General features: G+C 45.7%; 1 protein-coding gene and 1 long non-coding RNA gene across 11 annotated transcripts in view; one reads left to right on the top strand and one right to left on the bottom strand.

Annotated features, from left to right (window-relative positions):
- Positions 1–16,691, top strand: part of TCF12 (transcription factor 12) — a 61,028-nt gene extending 44,337 nt beyond the window's left edge. For 5 of the 10 annotated variants that reach the window (XM_081964772.1, XM_081964777.1, XM_081964778.1 and 2 more), the window contains 13 exons: positions 277–382; positions 640–776; positions 1,714–1,861; positions 3,764–3,828; positions 7,051–7,129; positions 7,542–7,615; positions 8,606–8,677; positions 9,701–9,907; positions 10,809–10,926; positions 11,674–11,830; positions 13,312–13,544; positions 14,484–14,637; positions 15,022–16,691. In XM_081964772.1, the coding sequence (XP_081820898.1) occupies positions 277–382; positions 640–776; positions 1,714–1,861; positions 3,764–3,828; positions 7,051–7,129; positions 7,542–7,615; positions 8,606–8,677; positions 9,701–9,907; positions 10,809–10,926; positions 11,674–11,830; positions 13,312–13,544; positions 14,484–14,626 (1,539 nt within the window). In that variant the 3' untranslated portion in view covers positions 14,627–14,637; positions 15,022–16,691. Of the gene's footprint in view, positions 1–276; positions 383–639; positions 777–1,713; positions 1,862–3,763; positions 3,829–7,050; positions 7,130–7,541; positions 7,616–8,605; positions 8,678–9,700; positions 9,908–10,808; positions 10,927–11,673; positions 11,831–12,784; positions 12,888–13,311; positions 13,545–14,483; positions 14,638–15,021 lie in introns of those variants that run through there. The other 5 variants (XM_081964774.1, XM_081964773.1, XR_014176357.1 and 2 more) reach the window with 5 other exon arrangements.
- Positions 3,848–9,631, bottom strand: LOC309398163. Its single transcript, XR_014176358.1, has 3 exons — positions 8,734–9,631; positions 5,298–5,392; positions 3,848–4,726 (listed from the first exon to the last, which is right to left on the bottom strand). It is a non-coding gene; the product is annotated as an uncharacterized lncRNA (long non-coding RNA).
- Positions 16,692–19,047: the final 2,356 nt, after the last annotated feature.

The following is a 19,047-nucleotide window of genomic DNA, read 5'->3' as shown; positions in this document are numbered from 1 at the left end:
TTATCTGCCTCTTTTCAGTAACTGCTAAGGGTTTCAACCCCTTGAAGGGCCTTGTGCTTGCTGAGCAGAGTCAGCCCTTCAGCTTTTGTCTTTCTGCTTGCTGGAATCGGCATCTCGAGAGGGAGATGAAGAAATTCCCCCAAAAGCATTTACCGTTTGAGATTTGTGACTTCATATTGAGCTGTGCTTCTCCTTTTAAGCTCTGCTTGATCATGGCTGGACCCTTTCAGCTGTTGTATATTTGTCCCTTTTCTCCCTTTCGTTTCATGGATTTAGGTCTATGCACCTTCTCCTAATTCAGATGACTTTAATAGAGACTCTCCAAGTTATCCATCTCCTAAACCACCAAGCAGTATGTTTGCTAGCACTTTCTTGTTACAAGGTAAGAAAGATTTTGCTGTAAAAGGAATAAATGGCATTAGTAATCAAATAGTCACATGTTGGGGCAACTGATCCACGGGGCAGGTGGCTCATCTGTCTGCTCATCCTTTCTGGGCCACCCACCCTTCCACCGTTCTCAGGCCCTGCTCTTGGCCCGTTCCTAAATGCAGGGCTGAGTTTCTGAAGAGTAGAAATCGATAACTGTGCCTGGCCAGATGCCTCAGGCCTTCTGTCTTTTCTTTTCATCCAACAATAAAGATGGGACCCACATCGCTCCTGAACTGTGGTGCCCCTCCCATGGAGTGAGCCAGTCGGCTTATGGTGGAATGTTGGAAAGTCCTTCTCACCTGTCGCCCTCCAGTAGTTATGGCAGCCGGCATCCCCACGAGTGCCTGGTAAGAAGGATAGCAGTGCCACGTGTCCCTGAATGATCAGCTAAAGTAGGGGCCATGGGAAGATCAGTACTCAGTGGCCTCCCTGGTGTTTTGGGAAGTCTGTGTATATAACACATTCTGTTCCTTTGTCTTCTTAAATTTGTATCCGTTACCCTGGAAACAGAGAGGCTGACAAATTCCTCTGGATAAGAGCAAACTCACCACTCCGGGTATGGTTCAGGGTTTTCAGGAAGTTCATCTTCCAAACCAGAAAAGCTTTTGGTCTTCAGGCATGGCATTGCCCTCGTCCTTGGAGTGGATGATCTGGCTATGCAGCAATTCAGATTCGTAGGGCGAAAGTGGCTTCAGAGCTTCCTTGTCCTCCTACACATAGTGCCTGTGGCACCTTAATGTAGTAATTTGGGCCTAATGGGACCTTGGCTTCCTGTTTCACAAACGAGACTGGATGAGCATTGAGCTCCTGCACACCTTTCACTCATCCAGTTGCCCATTTCATTTGAGCCCGCTAAACCTAAGAATTGTAAAACTAGGTTTTAGAGTTTGTTACCAAAAATCAGGTCTTAGTTTGCTGAAGTGTTACAAATTTCAGTTTTAACCAGTACCTGTAGTAGCATCTGCAGAATGATGGGACCCTAGTTTTTATTTCCAGATGATGGAGAAAGGGAGTTTTCCATTATCTCCAAAGAGCCCCTCCTCCTTCATTCAGCCAGCATTGACTTTAATGCCTAAAAATAAAATCTCACATTCAGAGATGATTGTGGATTATTGAGGCAAAGTATCTTTCTGCCCATTGCTTGCTTCATGAACTCTGGTTTAGTTTGGGTGACCATTGTGCTCTTTGTAACTAAGAATTTGGGGTTACTTTGACTTTTGCTAATATGAAATTGCCACTTTTGTTCCCTTCTTGCACTGTGATTCCATTTCTGCTTTTTCCTAGAGTTCTCCTCCTCATTCAGCCTCACCAACAGATGGAAGCACGAGCCTTCCCCCAGTCTCCAGCTTCCACCGGGGCAGTAACAGTAACTCATTATGTGCCGCTACCTCTCATACTCTACCAGTCAACGGATCAGAGACCAATGTGCTTGGTAAAATCTCAGTCCTAAAATTGTCCATAAAATTTATAGCTAGTTTAATTGCAGTTAAGTCGTGATAGTAAAATTATCTGTTAAAACTGTAAAAAGGATTTGTCAGCTAGCAAGGCTTATAATGTTGGTATTTTTAGAGTCGGAATATGTTCACATCTCTCTTAATTTGACCTCCACTCTTAGAGCACGGCCTAGAAAACATTTTTCATACCTGTGGATCTATTCACAAAGCTGGTGTGATGGATCTTAGATGGCATTGTATGTCGATCTGGATATTATTTCTGCACTGCTGCAAAATAAATGTGTGACGGGCAATTTTTTTAAAAAAGCGATTGGACCAGAAATCATTTGTCTTTTATCGTAGTTGAAATATGGTTATAACTTCTATTCAGGAAAACATATATTTACCTAATGAGCAGGCTTCCGTTTTCCCCCAAATCCCAGATTTATAGATCTTACGGAGGTGTCATTTCAGCTTATTCATGCGTGTGGTGTGTTTTGTGCACTCTGATTGGTGATTCTGACGTCTTTTCATGATTTCTTATAAAGAGATGCTTCATTTTCATTCTGACTACTACTGATAGGCTGGCAGGCAGCAAAACAGACAGAGAAGCATAAGTTCACGTACACAAGGAAGTGTGCTCACCTTCTCAGAATAAACATCAGCAATAAAGATGGAACATGTCTCTTGTCCTTGGATCATTATGTCCAAGTGGCTGAACAGACGATGTAGAAGAAAAGGGTCTTTTGCCTGAAGACCTTTGAAAACGGACATATTTGTCTAGCCCAGCCTTCTCCTCCCACAGTGGCCATTTGTTAGAAGGATCCCGAATTAGCCTAAGAGAATCACAGCCTTCTCTTTCATGAAGACGAAATGCCGCCACTAGATCTGGCATTTAGACCTAAAGCTGCTTCTGTTTTCCATAGGTTTTGGACATGCCACTACCAATCTTCTAATCTCCCACGCCTGAAGGGTACAGCCTTAGAAAGGCCCTGGGCTTCTTTATAGGCAGAAGTAAGATTCAGTGAGAAATTGCAAAGTTTGCTGTCCTCACCGAGGTCAGAGTTCCTGCTTCTGCCATTGCCAAGTGGCTCAGAGAGAGAACGCCTCAAGGTCTTAGCCCTTCCGGGCCAGGGCTAAGGCTTCTCTAAAGGAAATCCACGTCCATTCCACATAGCATGCAGTCCTCCTAGTTACTCTGTCAGGGGAATTCAGGATGTTTTACACTGAGGTCTCCTGACCTGCATTGATTGGGAATTGCAGTAAATGGGTTGTAAGGCCTTGGCACATTGACATACATTTTTAAAGCATGACAATGCTGCCTTTGAAAAGGTTGCAGGTGAGCATGAGGATAACCTATCATACAGACATGTTGTAATTTAACTGCAAGATGTGAATATCTTCTTACCTTTGTAAAAAAATGTTTAGATTTGCATTTTAATTCTTGACCATAATAAGACCGGGACAGGGCAGCCCGTTTACCTAGGTCCCTAAAGTGGAGAATGATCACCGCACAGGTCCAAATGGAGGCAATTTCCTCTCCTTTCCACAAGTTCTAGAATTCCATGGGTTGGGAGAAATACAATCCTATATAAACCAATGCAATGGATGCTTTGGAGCACCTACGACTGTAGGTGGGGAAAGTTTGCTTTCCAGCCTTCTTTGAAGGAAGCCCCTTCTCTTAGCATCTTTGCAAACTAACCTTGCCTGTAGTCAAGAAGATGTGCATTCCCCCGAAGGAAGGGCCCTTTGAGAACAGCAGCTCAGAGGTGATTTCCCTTCTTGATATCTCTCTCTTTCCCCCCCCCTCTCTCTCCCCTCCCCCCTTCTGCTCTCTTAAATAATCTGGGTGTTCTCTCCATCTGCACCACATCAATAGTGTGTTGCCTTTTTCTTTACAGTTCATAGAAGGAATCCTGCTGGAAGTTCACCGACTGGGGATGCCCTTGGAAAAGCTTTGGCCTCTGTAAGTAATTGTATGTGGAGCAATTCTGTGAAGGACCCAAACTCCATATACAAAATGTCAGTTAGATCTAAATGAGCAAACCCAAAATGCATCTGTAGGTGTCTGTGCCCAGGCAACCCCAGGGTGGCTTGGATTTGAGGGGGGAGTTTCTGTGAATTTGTGATTGATCCTCTAATCTAAAGTTTGTTCACATCTAAAGCTCCTTTCGGGCACATTACATGCAGGCATGGCACAAAACACTCCCCATCCCCCCTGAATAGGCAGATAGTGGGGAGTGCACCCGTGGAGCCACAGAAAACAAGACGCAAAAGACAAACTGATTAAATAGTTATGTAAAGTTGCATTGCTAATACTAATTCCAATGCAACCGCAGTATAATGCCTGAAGGAGAGTTCACCCACTGCTTTGATTCTTCCCATATATAAAGTACATCCACCAAATTGGTTGCTGAACAATTTTGGTAGATATTCATGTGTGTGTATATACACCTGCACAAGTGTGGCAAAAAGCAAATCAGTTTGTGAATTCTCCTCCAGGCTTAAAAGACCTTTAGCCCTGTAATCCCAAATAAGCAGGCCCACACTTCCCATTGAATTAGTAGTATATTTATGTTGGTTACAATTGTTCTTCATTTTAAACATTGTATTGTTTCATGTTTTTTGCGCTATAAATGAAGACATGTGCAGTGTTCATAGAAATGTGTTCATGCTTCTTTCAAACTATAGTCCGGCCCACAACAGTCTGAGGGACCATTATCCCTCCTTAATTCACCATTGGAGGCTGGGTGTGTTTGTGTGTTGATTCTCACCTTCTTCCAATGTCTCTCAATGCCCATCTTGGGGGTTTTAGTTGCAGTCTTAATTGGTGCAGTTCTCAGTCTGGTTTATTGTGTGTTCATCTGAAACATAAGATCCGGAGTTATTTTGAAGGAAATCCTATTTGTTTTATTCTTTTTTTCATGGCCTATTTTAAGGAGCCTGAAGCTGCTATTGTAACGAAGATAGGCAAGTGGCAAGAAAGTTTGTGCTGTTTTTCCCTTTTTTTTTTTGGGGGGGGGGGGGGGAAGTCTTAAGTAAATAGATTCCTTGGATTGAGCAAGGACAAAGGCAAAATGGACTGCTAAATTGGCCACGCCCACCCAGTCAGTTGGGCCCCCCAACTATGTGAGAGACTATGAATTGGCCCCCTGTTCAAAAGGTTTGAGGGCCCCTGCATTAGAAGGTCTCCACGACCAACAAATGGGGGGGAGATTGGATGCAGCCACAGTTTGCTAAGGCTTTACTATGAATGGGTCCTGTTAGTTGGAGGCGGAAGAGAGGAGTATAGTGTGTGACTGGGAAACAAGCAGTTTGCATAATTGGAAGATAAGGAAGCCCTTCACCTTTGCATCAGCAAATCAGTTTACAAATATTCCCGTGGGGCCTCTCGGAGCTTGCTAGAGCCAAGAGCCATCCTGGGTTTTCCCTCACCTGGAGATGTGTGTCCATTGCTCTCTGCTACTCTTGAGAAAGGAGGCAGGCGAATGAAGGAATCCCCATACTTTGTTCTTTAGCTTTTAACCTGTCTGAGGAAGCAATAAAACCATCATGAAATTGAAAAGCTGCTGCCTTTCTGTCCTGTTTAAATGTTCCCATTAATAGCAGAAATAAGATTGTGTCTGGTGTGATGCTTTTTAAAAAAATAACAGGATGCAACATTTGTTTTGGTCACCACGATGTAGAAAAGATGTGGAGACTCTAGAAAGAGGGCAGAGAAGAGCAACAAAGAGGATTAGGGGACTGGAGACTAAAACATATGAAGAACGGTTGCAAGAACTGGGTATGTCTAGTTTAATGAAAAGAAGTACTAGGGGAGACATGATAGCAGTGTTCCAATATCTCAGGGGTTGCCACAAAGAAGAGGGAGTGAAACTATTTTCCAAGGCACCTGAGGGTAGAACAAGAAGCAATGGGTGGAAACTAATCAAGGAGAGAAGCAATTTAGAACTGAGGAGAAACTTCCTGACAGTTAGAACAATTAATCAGTGGAACAGAAGTTGCCTCCAGAAGTTGTGAATGCCCCAACACTGGAAGTCTTTAAGAAGATGTTGGATAGCCATTTGTCGGAAATGATATAGGATTTCCTGCCTAGGCAGGGGGTTGGACTAGAAGACCTCCAAGGTCCCTTCCAACTCTGCTATTGTATTGTATTTGCAAAGGTCCTTTTATTTTAGATTTAAGCCTGGATAATTGCAGTCTTAATCTTAGAATGGGAAAGAAAGAATTTACGAAAGTATTTACCCAAAGGTCCCAAAGCCCAATGGATTATACTTGGGCTTGGATAATGAACTGGTGTGGATAGAAAGCAAAGAAAATCTGGGCATGACTAACAGATCAAATGTGCCTCCCTGAACAATAACTCCATAGATGGTGTCCATAGGAGGTTCCATGTCTGTGTTTAATGCCAAATCAAAACACTTGGTTTTTTTATTTAAAGGAGATCAAATCAAAGGCTTTTCTTTAATGTTGTTGATTATATCAAATCTCTGTCCAAACCTATGTTTTGCTTTCTACTACCAGTTCAGAGAGAGCGGCCTTTGTGCAGCTTGGATAGCTCAGAGCTCACAATCTCTGAACAAAGAGGGAAATTTTGGGAAGTTGACTTTTCCAAATGATCCTTGAATGCCTTGCATTGCTTGAGGCCCAGGGTTTAGGCTTAGCCTTAGGGTTAGTCGTGTCTCCCCCCCCCCCCCCCGTCTCCCCCCCCCCACTTAACAGCTCAGAGCCTGCAGCCTCAGTCTTCGTGACTTGGCCTTTGGCAATCTTGGTGGAGTCTAAATTCCTCATATTTTGTTTCTAGTTAGGTGTGCATTTAAGGTAAGCAGTAGCATTGGGGGGGGGGGAACTATTATGTAAGCACTATGAGAACTGCATTGGGGAGAGAATCACAGGGAATTACAGTTATTGATAGAAGGGAATATTTGTCCCTCAGGATTGAACTGTAGGATCCTTGGTGCTCTCTGAGCTTGGTTGTTTTCTTGCAGACGTTTAATTACCAAACTAGATAACACCATCAGTCTTAGTAGGGATTGTAGTTTGCTCTCAATTACCAAGTTGAACATTTCTAGACATTTCAATTTCTTCCAACTAGTGTACAGCTGATTTTTTAAAAATGCAGATTCTAGCATATCAAATAATTCAAATGGATAAATTTATATTGTGATATTTCTTTTTTCCCCCCTAGATTTATTCTCCTGACCAAACTAGTAATAGCTTTCCTTCAAGTCCTTCAACCCCTGTTGGGTCACCATCATCTCTCACAGGTAGTACCCATCTCCTTCTCCTCCTCTTCCTTTTTTGAATTCTTGTAAGAACTGGTTTCCTGGCATACAGGTGCACTCTGGCAATTGTGTTGTTGGATCTCTGCTCTCCAGCAAACATCAAAGAGCTGCTGATCACCTGCAGACAACCTGTGAATTGCCCCTTTGACCAAAATTTGATATTTAAGGTGCTCCTGTTCAGGATTTGGGAGCCAGTCATTACTTTTCTGGGATGGTTATCTCCACCCCCACTCCCAGTTGTCAGTCAGCATTCTTTGCTTGGGGTCCACAAAGAAAATCATTCCAAAATGCGTATAAAAATAATAGAAAGTTCTTTATAAACCAGAAGATGTTGGAAATAGTAGGATATGTTTCTCCTGCATGTGCCATGCTTCAGCAGTGTTGATTTTGACAGGTGCTGGTCAATGGTCAAGAACTGGAGGACAAGCCCCTCCGTCTCCAAGCTATGAAAATTCTTTACATTCATTGGTAAGAATTGCTGGGTGACTCTGGTCAAGAAATGGCTTTCTGGTTTTATTGAAACAAACGTTCATTTCCTCTTAACAGAACCAAGATGCTTATTTTTGGTTCTGTTAATGGTTGCCTTTCAAAGCCATTTTCTTGGAAAATTTACATTAAAATCATCTTTCCCTTTTTTTTAAATGAACAAATTCAGCAATAATTAAAACTGCAACATCAAAATGAGTTTTATCATTGGGCGGTTCTTACATTGAGTTGAAAATGGTGTAATTCTGCTTGCCATTTACATTACTACTTCAGCATCTCTTTTGCTCATGGATCATTGGTCTCCAAGCATATTGCAGAATTTGAAAATATGCCAAAAGGCCATTGAGACAACTCGAGAAAGGACGTATAGCGTTGGGCTCTTCAGCACAGAAAAATTAATGATGAAGAGAACCCACAGTGTGTACAGTGAGTGAAATGGGATCTAGACGTGAGACCATCAGCATGAAAGGGGTTTGGGGGGATGAATCTAGACAGGTGGCTCCTGATAGCTGCCTCTGGGTGCTGCAGAAGAGGGAGGAGGCACAAGTGCTCTGTTTCCCAGGTCTGTCCCGTCCCCCCCACTACACGCCTTGTGTGCATCTGTGTGGAGGAGAGATGGCGATAGGAATTGCTCGAGAAAGCTGTCAGTCCTGAAACAGAAGAGAAACAGAAGAGAAAAATAACATGTACATATTGATGAAGCATTTTAAGATCTCCCAAGGTAATATTTTTCTCATGCAGCTAACAAATACGGTACTTTGCCTACTGCCTTCCATTGCAAATGTACATAAGCAATCTATAGAGATTGCTCTGGCTGACAGCATTTTATCCCCTTGGTTCCAACTTTAATTAAATTTTTGTGGAATTAACTTAACTAACCACTGAGGCTGACCTGCACACCAGCTATTTACCCCACCTCTTTATCGTTACTTAACTTGTGCTTTGCTTCTTCTTCTGTCTTGACTTTGCCAGAAAAATCGAGTTGAGCAACAACTTCACGAGCATTTGCAAGATGCGATGTCCTTCTTAAAGGATGTCTGTGAGGTACTGTTTCTCTTTAGAGGGTGCCTTTTGGGGAGTTTTTTGGTTAATCTACTTACAAATTTTTAAAAGTAACAGCCCACCCCATTTACTATGGCATGGCTGATGCATCTCTTCCTTCCATCAGTTTGCCTTTTCAACTTGTAAAAGGTTTTTATGTTTGAATGCTCTTTTGCATACTTTATTTCAGGGGTGTCAAACTGGCAGCCCACCGGCTGCATGAATCACTTGCAAGCCACACCCATCCCACCTCCACGAAGGGGGAAAACATCGCGAAATGTCATGTGGCGGCAGCATGACGCAGCAAGTTTGACGCCCGTGCTTTATTTGAACAATCAGTAAATATATGCCAAAGTAAATGTTGGCATGAAATCAAGAAAATCTGATTTCAGAGTTCAAACCTGAAAGCAAACTGCTCTATCTCAGACCTCTTCCCCCCCCCCCCCCCTTTCCTGCATTTGCATCAGGGTAGTAATGGCCACATCTGACTCTAGGCTTTTTGGGAAGAGGATCTTGATGGGGCCGGTGCCTGGCTGCTCATTCCTAGGCGTGACTTTTGGCTTTTGGCTGGGAACAGATCAGGGCCACAGAGGCGACTCTCAGGAGTGGCCTAGGAAAGAAGGAAGAGTTTGCAGGGCATGAGGGAACTTGGAACCTGTTTTGAATACTAATCTCCTCTGGCTATTTCCGCTTGCTGTCATTTGTTGCCTAGAAAACACTCTTCTTGTCAAAGTCAAATTGTGCTACCATTTTTCCTTTTTAATCCCCATTGAGAGTTTTGCTTCTTTCTTTTAACTTTATTCCAGAATACCAAACAAAATTAGTTTTGTAGTTCACCTCTCTTTTGTTTTGGAACCAGAAGTGTTGCCCTCTCACATAGTTTCTGGTTGCACTTCTGGCTATTTTTGACGTCCTTTTGATACCACCCCACTTCCCTGGCTGCCTTTCCCATTTCTCACTATAGAATGCTTGAGAAGTGAATGTGTGCCACATAAATGACCTTCCTGCACTCCTCAATCCCAACAGCAGTCCCGGATGGAAGACCGCCTGGACAGACTTGACGATGCCATCAACGTGCTGAGAAACCACGCCGTGGGGCCTTCAATGAGCCTGGCAGGGGCCCACGGAGAGATGGAGGGCTTATTGCGGCCATCCCACCATAGGCCTATTAGCACGTTGAATGCCACTTGCGGCACGTCCGGTCTCGTCATAGCCAGTAGACAAGCTTCAGTGGTGAGTGTCTGATCGTTCCTTATAAGGCAGACCCTTGTGACTGAGCACGCGACTTTCCTTCCCTGGTTTTGGTCCAGCCGGCACTCTGGTCCCCATGAGACGCCTGGAAAAGAACAGGTCCCTCTGCTTGGTTATCTATGGAGATTCTCAGTCATCCCAAAAATGCTTTTTGAAGAGGCAACTGGACTGTCTAGTTTTTCTTTCAAGATGTTTCATTTCTCATCCAAGAAGAAGAAGCTTCTTGGATGAGAAGCAAAACACCTTCAAAGAAAAATCCAGCTGCCTTTTGAAAAGGCACCTTTGGGACTTCTGCTTGGTTCTTACCCCTTCTCACGCCCTCCATTCGTCATGCTGTCATGTCTGTCTGTCTGTCTGTCTCTCTCATACACACACACACACACACACACACACAGCACCTCTGCAGTTCTTAAGTAGCACATAGAACCATCATTGGAGAATGTACGCTAGGCAAGAAACAAAGTGGAGAGTCATTGGCTAAAATGGAAGAACTCTTAAATTCTACAATCATTTGAGTATAAATATTGTGAGATCGACATCCTAGTCCACATGCTACATCCCATGCTGTACTTCCAGGAAGGGCCCTCCAGCTAATTCCACTGCCTCACAAGCCCTTTTTTTCTCTTCCTTCCCAGAAGTCAGCAACGCAATCTTGCCTCTGCTGGGAGGCAGCTCCTGCATCAAGGGTGGGTGGGTGGGTGGGTGGGTGGAGTCCCCCGGAGACCCCCTCCTTCGGCTCACTGAGCTCCCACAACTTCCTCCCAGGGCATCCACGTGCGGTTCCTGCAGTCAGAACGATGGCAAACATGTCCAGGAGGATTGGGCATTGTTGACCTCATGCCAGGCTGAATGGTGGTCTGTGTCTGTGCTGTCTTTGTCCTAGGTCAGCACACATCGGGAAGATGGTGTCAGCCTCCTCAGTAGCAATAATTCAGGGGTGTGCAACACTGTTCCTGCCCAGAGTACAGAACTAAATCATAAAATCCAAGAAAGCTATGGAGGTGAGTCACATTTCAGTTTCTTCAATCTGGAAATTTAGTGGGAATGTTTGTGAAATGAGTAACAACCACAAGTCCTCTTCGTGGATCTGTAGGATTCCTCTCCTTGACAATAAAAGTTGTTTTTGCTTGCTTATGAGTTGGATGAAGAACTTCCCACATCCCAGTTCTCCCAAGTTCAGCCATGTTTTGCTTCAGTGGATTGGCCCCTTCAGGTGTTTCTAGAGAAAGAAAAACTTGTCTCTGTCTTGGATTCCTTTACTATGCATTACTTCAGATTCCTCTGTTATGTGTCTCCCCAACACTTGCGTGTGTATGCACGCGCGCGCGCGCACACACACACACACACACACACACTGTTTTGTAACTAAAACGTTTTGTCTTCCTCATGGAAGAGCTCTTGTAGCTGTTTTGATTGCTCTTTGTGGAATAGTAATATTCTTTTTATAAAGTATTTAGACAGGAACAATGCAAAGAATGGCACCACGCACGGAGGGCAGGGTGCTGCTTTGTCTCCAGTCCCTTCCTGACTTAGGCTTAGTGTGCATAGAGCCTTCCCTTTGGATATAGAGCCCTCTGGGGTATTCCAGAAGTTTCTCATCAAGCCACACACATCTGGATGTTCCACAGAAAGCTTACACCAACCTCTGATAATCTGCTTTTTTTCTTCAACAAGTTTCAAATTGTAAGTCTTCAAATATGTCCTAGCACTATTTCATAGGAATTGCACTTCATTGGCTTTCATTGCAGTGCTGACCGCTGGGCTGCCAACCCCATCGGTAGCTCTGGGCCCGCTGAAAATCAAGTTGGAGCACAAGGAGAAGGATGAAAATGCACAGGAACCTGCCTCCTCCGATGACGAGTCCTCCCAGAAGGATATCAAAATCTCCTCCCGAGGCAGGACGAGGTACGTTGGCTTCTTTCCTCCTGTCCCAGATATCAAGTGGTCTGCCTGGATCAGAATACCTCCAGACTAATAAAACTAGTTTCTCAGTATGTGCCAATGGCAAGGATCAGTTGTAAGTCCAGAACAAGCAATAGGAAAGAATCTGGTGAGGAATCCTCTCCATTTCCAAACGTGGAGGGCAGCCCGTCGCCTCCTGTGAACAAAAGAGGCAGAGGGGGTTCCCCTCGGGGTTGAGGGCTGGGAGGAGGGCCGTCTTTTGGGTCTAGGTAGATGGGATCAGGGGATGGGATTAGAATCAGGTTTCCTCCTTAGGTTTAGCAGAAGTATGATGGCATTAGGGACTGGAATGACTTGCTAAATTATGAGGTGGTCATAAAACTTGATGTCATGTGACTGCATCACTTAGTGACAGCAGCTTCAGAGGCTGTTGTAAGCCCAAGATGTGCATGTTGTTAAATGGGCAGGGGCAGGAGTCTCAAGTAACAAGCAATGGGGGGGGGGGGAATACTTGTGGGGGGGGGGTTTCAGGGGAGAGCTGATGTGTGTGCAGCGGGTGGGAGAGAAAACAGGAGAGACCTGCTAGAGCTACTTGTGACCTTCCCTGCTTTGCTTGGGGAAAGCGGGCAGGGAAGGTGGCAACAGGTGGTTGTGTGAAGGTCCAGGTCTTAATCATGGGGCGTTTGCAATGGCCAGAACTTCCAAGGGCTGATTGTACATCCATTTTTTAGTTCCATTACTGACCAAATGGATGTAAGCTGAGGGCTGCCCAGTCTGTTGGGCCATCTGACCCAGGTCACAAGGGCTCCTGTGTGATTACCTGGCTGCACTTGCTGTCCAAACAAAGCAGCACATGACAAAATCTTTAAAAAGTTTGGCTACCACAGTGGACAACTAGCAAGGGGCAAGAGGAAGAGTCATATTGGCAATGAACTCTCCCCTGTATCTCCCCTGTAGAACCAGGTAGGCTGTGAGTTTGTGCCCATTCTTCACTTGTGAGAGGCAGAGCAGACAAAGCAACCCCTTGGAGAACAAAACTACAGCCTTGGTTGCAGAAAATGTACGTACACGCACACACACACACACACAGAGCAGTAGTGGGATTCAAATTCTTTTTTACTACCAGTTCTGTGGGTGTGGCTTGGTGGGCACGGCAGGGGAAGGATACTGCAAAATCCCCATTTCCTCCCAATCAGCTGGGATTGGGGGGGCAGAGAATAGATGGGGGCGGGGCCAGTCAGAGGTGGTATTTGCCGGTTCTCCGAATTACTCAAAATTTCCACTAACGGTTCTCTAGAACTGGTCAGAACCTGCTGAATTTCACCTCTGCCCCCCAGTGGCTTTTCTGCAGATTGAAGAATGACATTGATGACGGCTGTAGGCGTTGCTTTAAAAACTGGCCGGTTTTAGGCAATGCGATAATTGGTGCAAATGTGAAAGAATGAAATTAACTTACAACACCTTTCCTGTTTTTGTTTCAAAAGTAGCACAAACGAAGATGAGGAGCTGAACCCGGAGCAGAAGCGGGAGCGGGAGCGGGAACGACGGATGGCTAACAATGCCCGGGAGCGCTTGCGTGTCCGGGACATCAACGAAGCCTTCAAGGAACTGGGCCGGATGTGCCAGCTGCACCTGAAGAGCGAAAAGCCCCAGACCAAGCTGCTGATCCTTCACCAGGCTGTGGCAGTCATCCTCAGTCTGGAGCAGCAGGTCCGAGGTACGGTGGGGCAGGGGGCATGAGGGGCTGAGGATTTCCTTTGCCCCTGAAGGCAAGCGCTGCCTGCTCTCCAGCGCATATTTTGTCCATTGCAGACTTGATCAATCCTTTCTAGAGGTCACATTATAAAATTCTTTATACTGTCCTTCTTTGGTAGAGCTGAAAGGACAGTTGGCCACCCACAAGCCAGCTTTTTTTATTCCAGAAATGATGCAGCTGACATCAAAGCCACCCACTTCATATTGGGGGAGGGGGGTGTTCGGGACAGCAGCTGGATCTGCTGTGCTTCTTCCTGTGGTGCTTTCTCAGCTGAGGCTTTTCCAGGAAGTGTATATAAATGAGATGCTGATGGTATCAGCAGTAGTATCTACTCAAGGATCTGAAGCATTGACATTCATTACATCCCTTCTGCTAACATCATGGACCTAATTTTTATTCTCTTTCCCTGCCTCGGGGACTTTGTAAAGAAGTAAGAATTGGGAACTGTCTGTGGAGAAAGACGACCCTTTGTCACTGTTTTTCAGATCCTTCCTCTTGGAAGATTGGGTGGGATGGCTTGTGTCCAAACCTTCAGATCCTTGCTTAATCTGAGGCCGTCTGGGTGACTTTGCATCAGTCGCCTTCCTTTGCTTGACTCCCTCACAGGACTGTTAAGCATTTAAGCAAGACTGGGGCTCTTTGAAGGAAGAGTCCTATTGAACATGGACTTTTAAACAGAAAGGCTCTTGGTTTAGTACAAGAATAGGTTAGACCTCACTAGAGATGCCAAAGAGCAGAAGCTGGGAGTGGGGGAGCACTTTGAAAGAGCGTAGATGGGGAAGCCTAACATGCAAGGGTTTTTCTGCAAATCCTGCCCCCAGGCGGAGGCTTCACTTCAGTGGGGCCTCAGTGCTAGGAGCTTAAGGAGGCGTTTCCCGTTTCTTTCTGTCATGCTTCTAGAGAGGAACCTGAACCCCAAAGCAGCTTGCCTTAAGCGAAGGGAAGAGGAGAAGGGGCCTCTTGTATCAGCAGAGCCCTCAGCCCCCCATCCAGGAAGCCATCCGGCGCTTAGTGAAGCTGCCAATCCAATGGGACACATGTGAACGTCAACAAGGTGACCTGTTTTATGTCTGCAGGGATTGGGGGGGGGGGGGGCTGACACGGGTGTTGGTGGCACAGGGATCGCCAAATCCAAACACTTGTCAGTTGCACTTTGTGTTGAGTTGAACTGCAGCATACCAAAACCCAGACTGTGTGTTGGAATCTTCTACTATTTTAGTCCAAGATCACCAGCACGATTTATGAAAAGAAATAGTCACGCACCACAAAGTGTACGGCTTTTGTTGGGCAAGGCTGCGCAGCTCTGGCCCCTCAGATTATGGTGCTCAGAATAAGAACAGGCTCCACGGGAAGCAGATCCTCCAGTGCAGAAGCCAGAGCCCTTCCCTCCTGTGCCCTGTAACTGTCAGTGCTTCAGCATTGCCCTTTTAATGTCCAGATCAGAATCCAGAACTTCCATGTGGAAGAGACCAAGCAGGGGATCTTTTCTTCATAAGGACACTCAACAATAGCATTCAACAGGACCATCTCGCTGGAGAAACAACCCATCCGGAAGAGAGCGAGCGAGCAGCCAGCTCTTCTTCCAGCAGGACTCCCCTCCCCCCCCCACCAGATGATGGTGCCCCTCCTCCTCTTCTTTGCGGTTCTCCTGTTGCTCCAGCACAATCAGAGACTCTGATCTCCTCTCCACTTGGTGGGGAAACTGCCTTGTGCCTAAACCGAATGGACAAATGCATTGTAACTACAAAACCTTATTTATTTGTGATGGAGCTGTCAAGATCCATCCTATGAAGGGAAACCTTGATCTGTTTAAAGCTTGGTTGAGATACTGGTGTTGAGAAGAACGAAGCCACCATGATCCCCACCATGCCTCCAAGTGTCTTAAAGAAGGGAGGAGGGCGCGTGCCGGCTCCCCTTGCTCTGGCCCTCGGACATGTATTTCCCGGGTAGGAGCCCTCTGGTGCGCAGTCCTCGGCCTCTTGCCTCACAGGCACCAGCCACGTGTGCTGAAGCCACCTCTGCCTTTTGCCTCCTCCAACGGCTTCTAAGGTTTGTAATGGGACCGAGAGGAAGCCCTTCCAGAGTCGCCCTGGAGCTGTAAGAACCAAGCAGTGCACAACCTGGGTTGAAATCTTGGCCTGGGATGAGAGCAGTGCAAGAAGAGGACCCAGGGGGCCCTGATGCCTGGCTTCCCCCCTTCCTGGCCGCTTTCCTTTGTTGAGGGCGGAGCAGGGAGGGAATTCCCCTCTGGGCAATTCCTCCCCCTCTGAACTTCCATGAATGCTGTCTTCCACTCTAGCAGCCCAGCCCAGCCCAGCCCTGCCCTGCCCTCCTGAGCAAGCCTCTCTCACGGGATTTGAGTGGCTCCTCCTCCACCTTTGAGAGTGTTGTGGCTCTAACTGCTTTCCTTTCTGCCAGGAGAGCCGGCTCTTTTGGATCGTTCTTAGCACAGGCTGGTTTGTTCAATAGCTGTCCCGACGTGACCCCGGACAAGTCTCTGTGGCTCTGTTCTGCCCCCTTCTTGGGGTTCCCCAGCCGGTGGCCTTTGGCTCCTGGCTGGCGACTTCCTGGCTTGGTTGGGCTGTGCAGGATGTGTGCCCCAAAGTTTCCCTTTGGAAAACCAAGAGAGAAAACATTTGGCTTATTTTTCACCGTAGCTTGTCTTTTATACAATAATCTTGTAAGAAGTTTCCTGAATTTTAAATATTACTCTTTCTAGATTTTTGAAATCAAAAGTTTTCAGTAAAAAAATTCTTACTTTATTTTACTATATTAGGTAGTAAGAAATGTAGGGTTGTTTACCATAACCTACCTGTTCATTAATGTCATAAATTTACAATAGCATTGTAAGAGCATAGTAGGGTTCTAGCATCTACCTTATGGAGTATTGTAAGAGCTATTTGTCCGAGATGAATTGCTTCTCATCTTGTTATTCAATTCCCACATGTTGGTTTTTTGCAAATTTGTATCTTGTGTCAAATTTCAAGATATTACAGATATACCTTTTTGACCAGCAACAAGTTCAACACTTCTTCTGTCTGTGTTGTCTGTCAGAAAACACTATGTATATAACATTTATGTAGCAATAAATGTGCCATCCTTTTATAATTATTGTTTTCCGACAATCTTGAACAATTTTTATGCCATTGTCTATTTTGGGCAAATTATTATCTGCACATAAATAGGAAGGATGAAGTTTAAATGGATATTGATTTTAGTGTTTAAAAAGTGAAGTGAAGCCATTCTCCATTTAAATAAGATTAGCAAGGATGCTGAATTTGTTTCTCTAGATATACACAGTTCCTCTGTATGCTGCTTAAACCATTTGGAACATGCCCAGCGCTCAGGCCTGGTTCAGACAAATTCACACGCAGAGACCAGAGGAAAAGTTCACGAAGGGACCCCACTTTCCAGGCAAAGACAAGGCATGGGAAGGGCCAGGGAGGTTGGCCACAAGTGCATTACACCCAACTCAAGTGGGGAGCAAGGGAAGAGGAGCACATGGGAACTATGGGCCTCAAGATTCTTCCAGAAGTTGCGTTTGGACCAGGTAGAGAATGAAATGCGGAGATGGCCTCCCACTTGTTGCTTTTCCAGGCAAATTGCTCTTCCCATGCCATTGCAGCATTTATTTATTTATTTATTCAATTTATATGGCCACTCATATCAAACAGGTGTTTCTGGGTGCAAACAATCATAAAACCAATTTAAAACATGATATAAAAAAATGTATATAGCAGCCGAAAAAAATCCATATGTTCAATATCCATATAAGATACAAAAATCAGATTACAAAAATAACAATGACCCTTATAAGGGCCGGCAGAAGGGATTTGCAAATGAGGTGAGCCACAATGGCAGTGGGATCCGGTCTGCCTCTCAGGAAATGCTTCTTGCCCTCATGGGCTTTTTAGGGGCCCCACTTACTAATTTGTTACTACGGTATAGTGATATATCACCAACTCCACACAGATTCCTTGTGGTAGAAAACATAAAGCTCAAAGGCCCAAGTCAAACTTCCAGCCTCAGCAGTATTTATAAATCCAAAGCTCCGGAAGGAACTCTTCATGAAGACCATTGCAGCCCATCCCGACTCCTTGCTGACCTGGAAGGGAGTGAAGGCGGAGATGATACGTTGTGTCTTGACCAGCCTCTCAACTCTTGCACATTTGGGATCTTGGGGGTCTTACGAACTGCCTAAGGATGCTTGAGATTTGCAGTACGCAGACCACCAGCCAGTTTCATGAAGCCCCATTCAGAGCAACCTCCCGCTTTCTGCCCCACTTGTGATGGGTCACCCTTGAGGGGGGGCTTATAATTACCCGATTTTTCAGAGTATAAGCCGCGCCTTTTCCCCCGCTAAAAGAGCATGGAAATGTTGGTTGGTCTGAAAAATATGGTACTCCCGCAGAAGGTAAGATTGGCTGTCATTTTGGGTTGTTGATCACATAAGCAAACTGCTGAGAATCCCAATCTGGAGATGCAACTGAAAAAGATCCAATTCAGAGCTATCTTGAAATGGAATGCTAGAGCTGCCTTCCTAGCAACACTAGAATCCAAACGATGGCTTAGAATACAAGGGAGCTAGCTGCTATGTTTGAGTCATTGAGCAATGACCCCAAGGAGGTTGTCCTTGAGCCAAGTTGTGTGAAGGATGCCATTTGGTGAAACCGAGCCTCCTTTTCTGTCTTGCTGTGGGGTCTTCATTGTGCTGTCCAGTCCTTTAAAACCATGGAGTACATACAGCTAAAATTTTCTTTACTCTCCCATCTCAGCAATCCTCCTCCTCTAGCTAGGTAAGTTATAAAAAGACAAAACTAGTTTTGCAAAATTGAGATCATCCAGAACCTTGCTTGGCACCATTGTTCTGCCTCCTGCTTCCACTCCTCCACCAAGAGCTCCCCCCCCCCCACAACTAAATTAGGCTGGGAAGAGCTGCTTTGAAGGCTACAGTGGGGTGCACGGGTCTGTCTCATTATTTGCCAGATCTTCAGAGTCTGCCATTCTGGTGTGGCAGTGAATGGGTCTCTGAGCTGTTAAATTCATGAAATAAACATAGCCCTTCCCTAGGGTGGTGCCTGCCAGCCAGCCAGCAACAACCCACAGTCATTCTGAAGGACACAGCCATCCCAGGAGCAGGGTGCAAATACAGCCTCTCCAAGGAAAGAGGACAAGGGGGTCCTGGAAGCAGCCCCCGGCGTGTGTCAGGGGCCTTCAGATCGCTTGAGCCTGTGGAGGCCAGAGTCAAGGCCAGAGCTACAAGCGTTTCCCAGTCAGTGACCACTTCCCAAATGTTGCCAAGGAAAAAGGGACTTGTCGCCTACCAGTCACCGGGAGGCGCACACACACACACCAGCAGGTGGCGCTCTTGCCTAAGATCCAGCGCCCCAAGGAGCCGAAGGGAGACGGAGCGGGAGAAGCCCCTGATTTTGTGTGTGTGTGTGTGTGTGGAGGCTTCCCGGGA

The sequence above is a fragment of the Natrix helvetica genome (assembly GCF_964273705.1).
Source record: "Natrix helvetica genome assembly, chromosome: 12".
Taxonomy (NCBI): Eukaryota; Metazoa; Chordata; class Lepidosauria; order Squamata; family Natricidae; genus Natrix; species Natrix helvetica.
The sequence above is the reverse complement of the archived record's forward strand: the minus strand, read 5'-3'. Positions and strand labels throughout refer to the sequence as shown.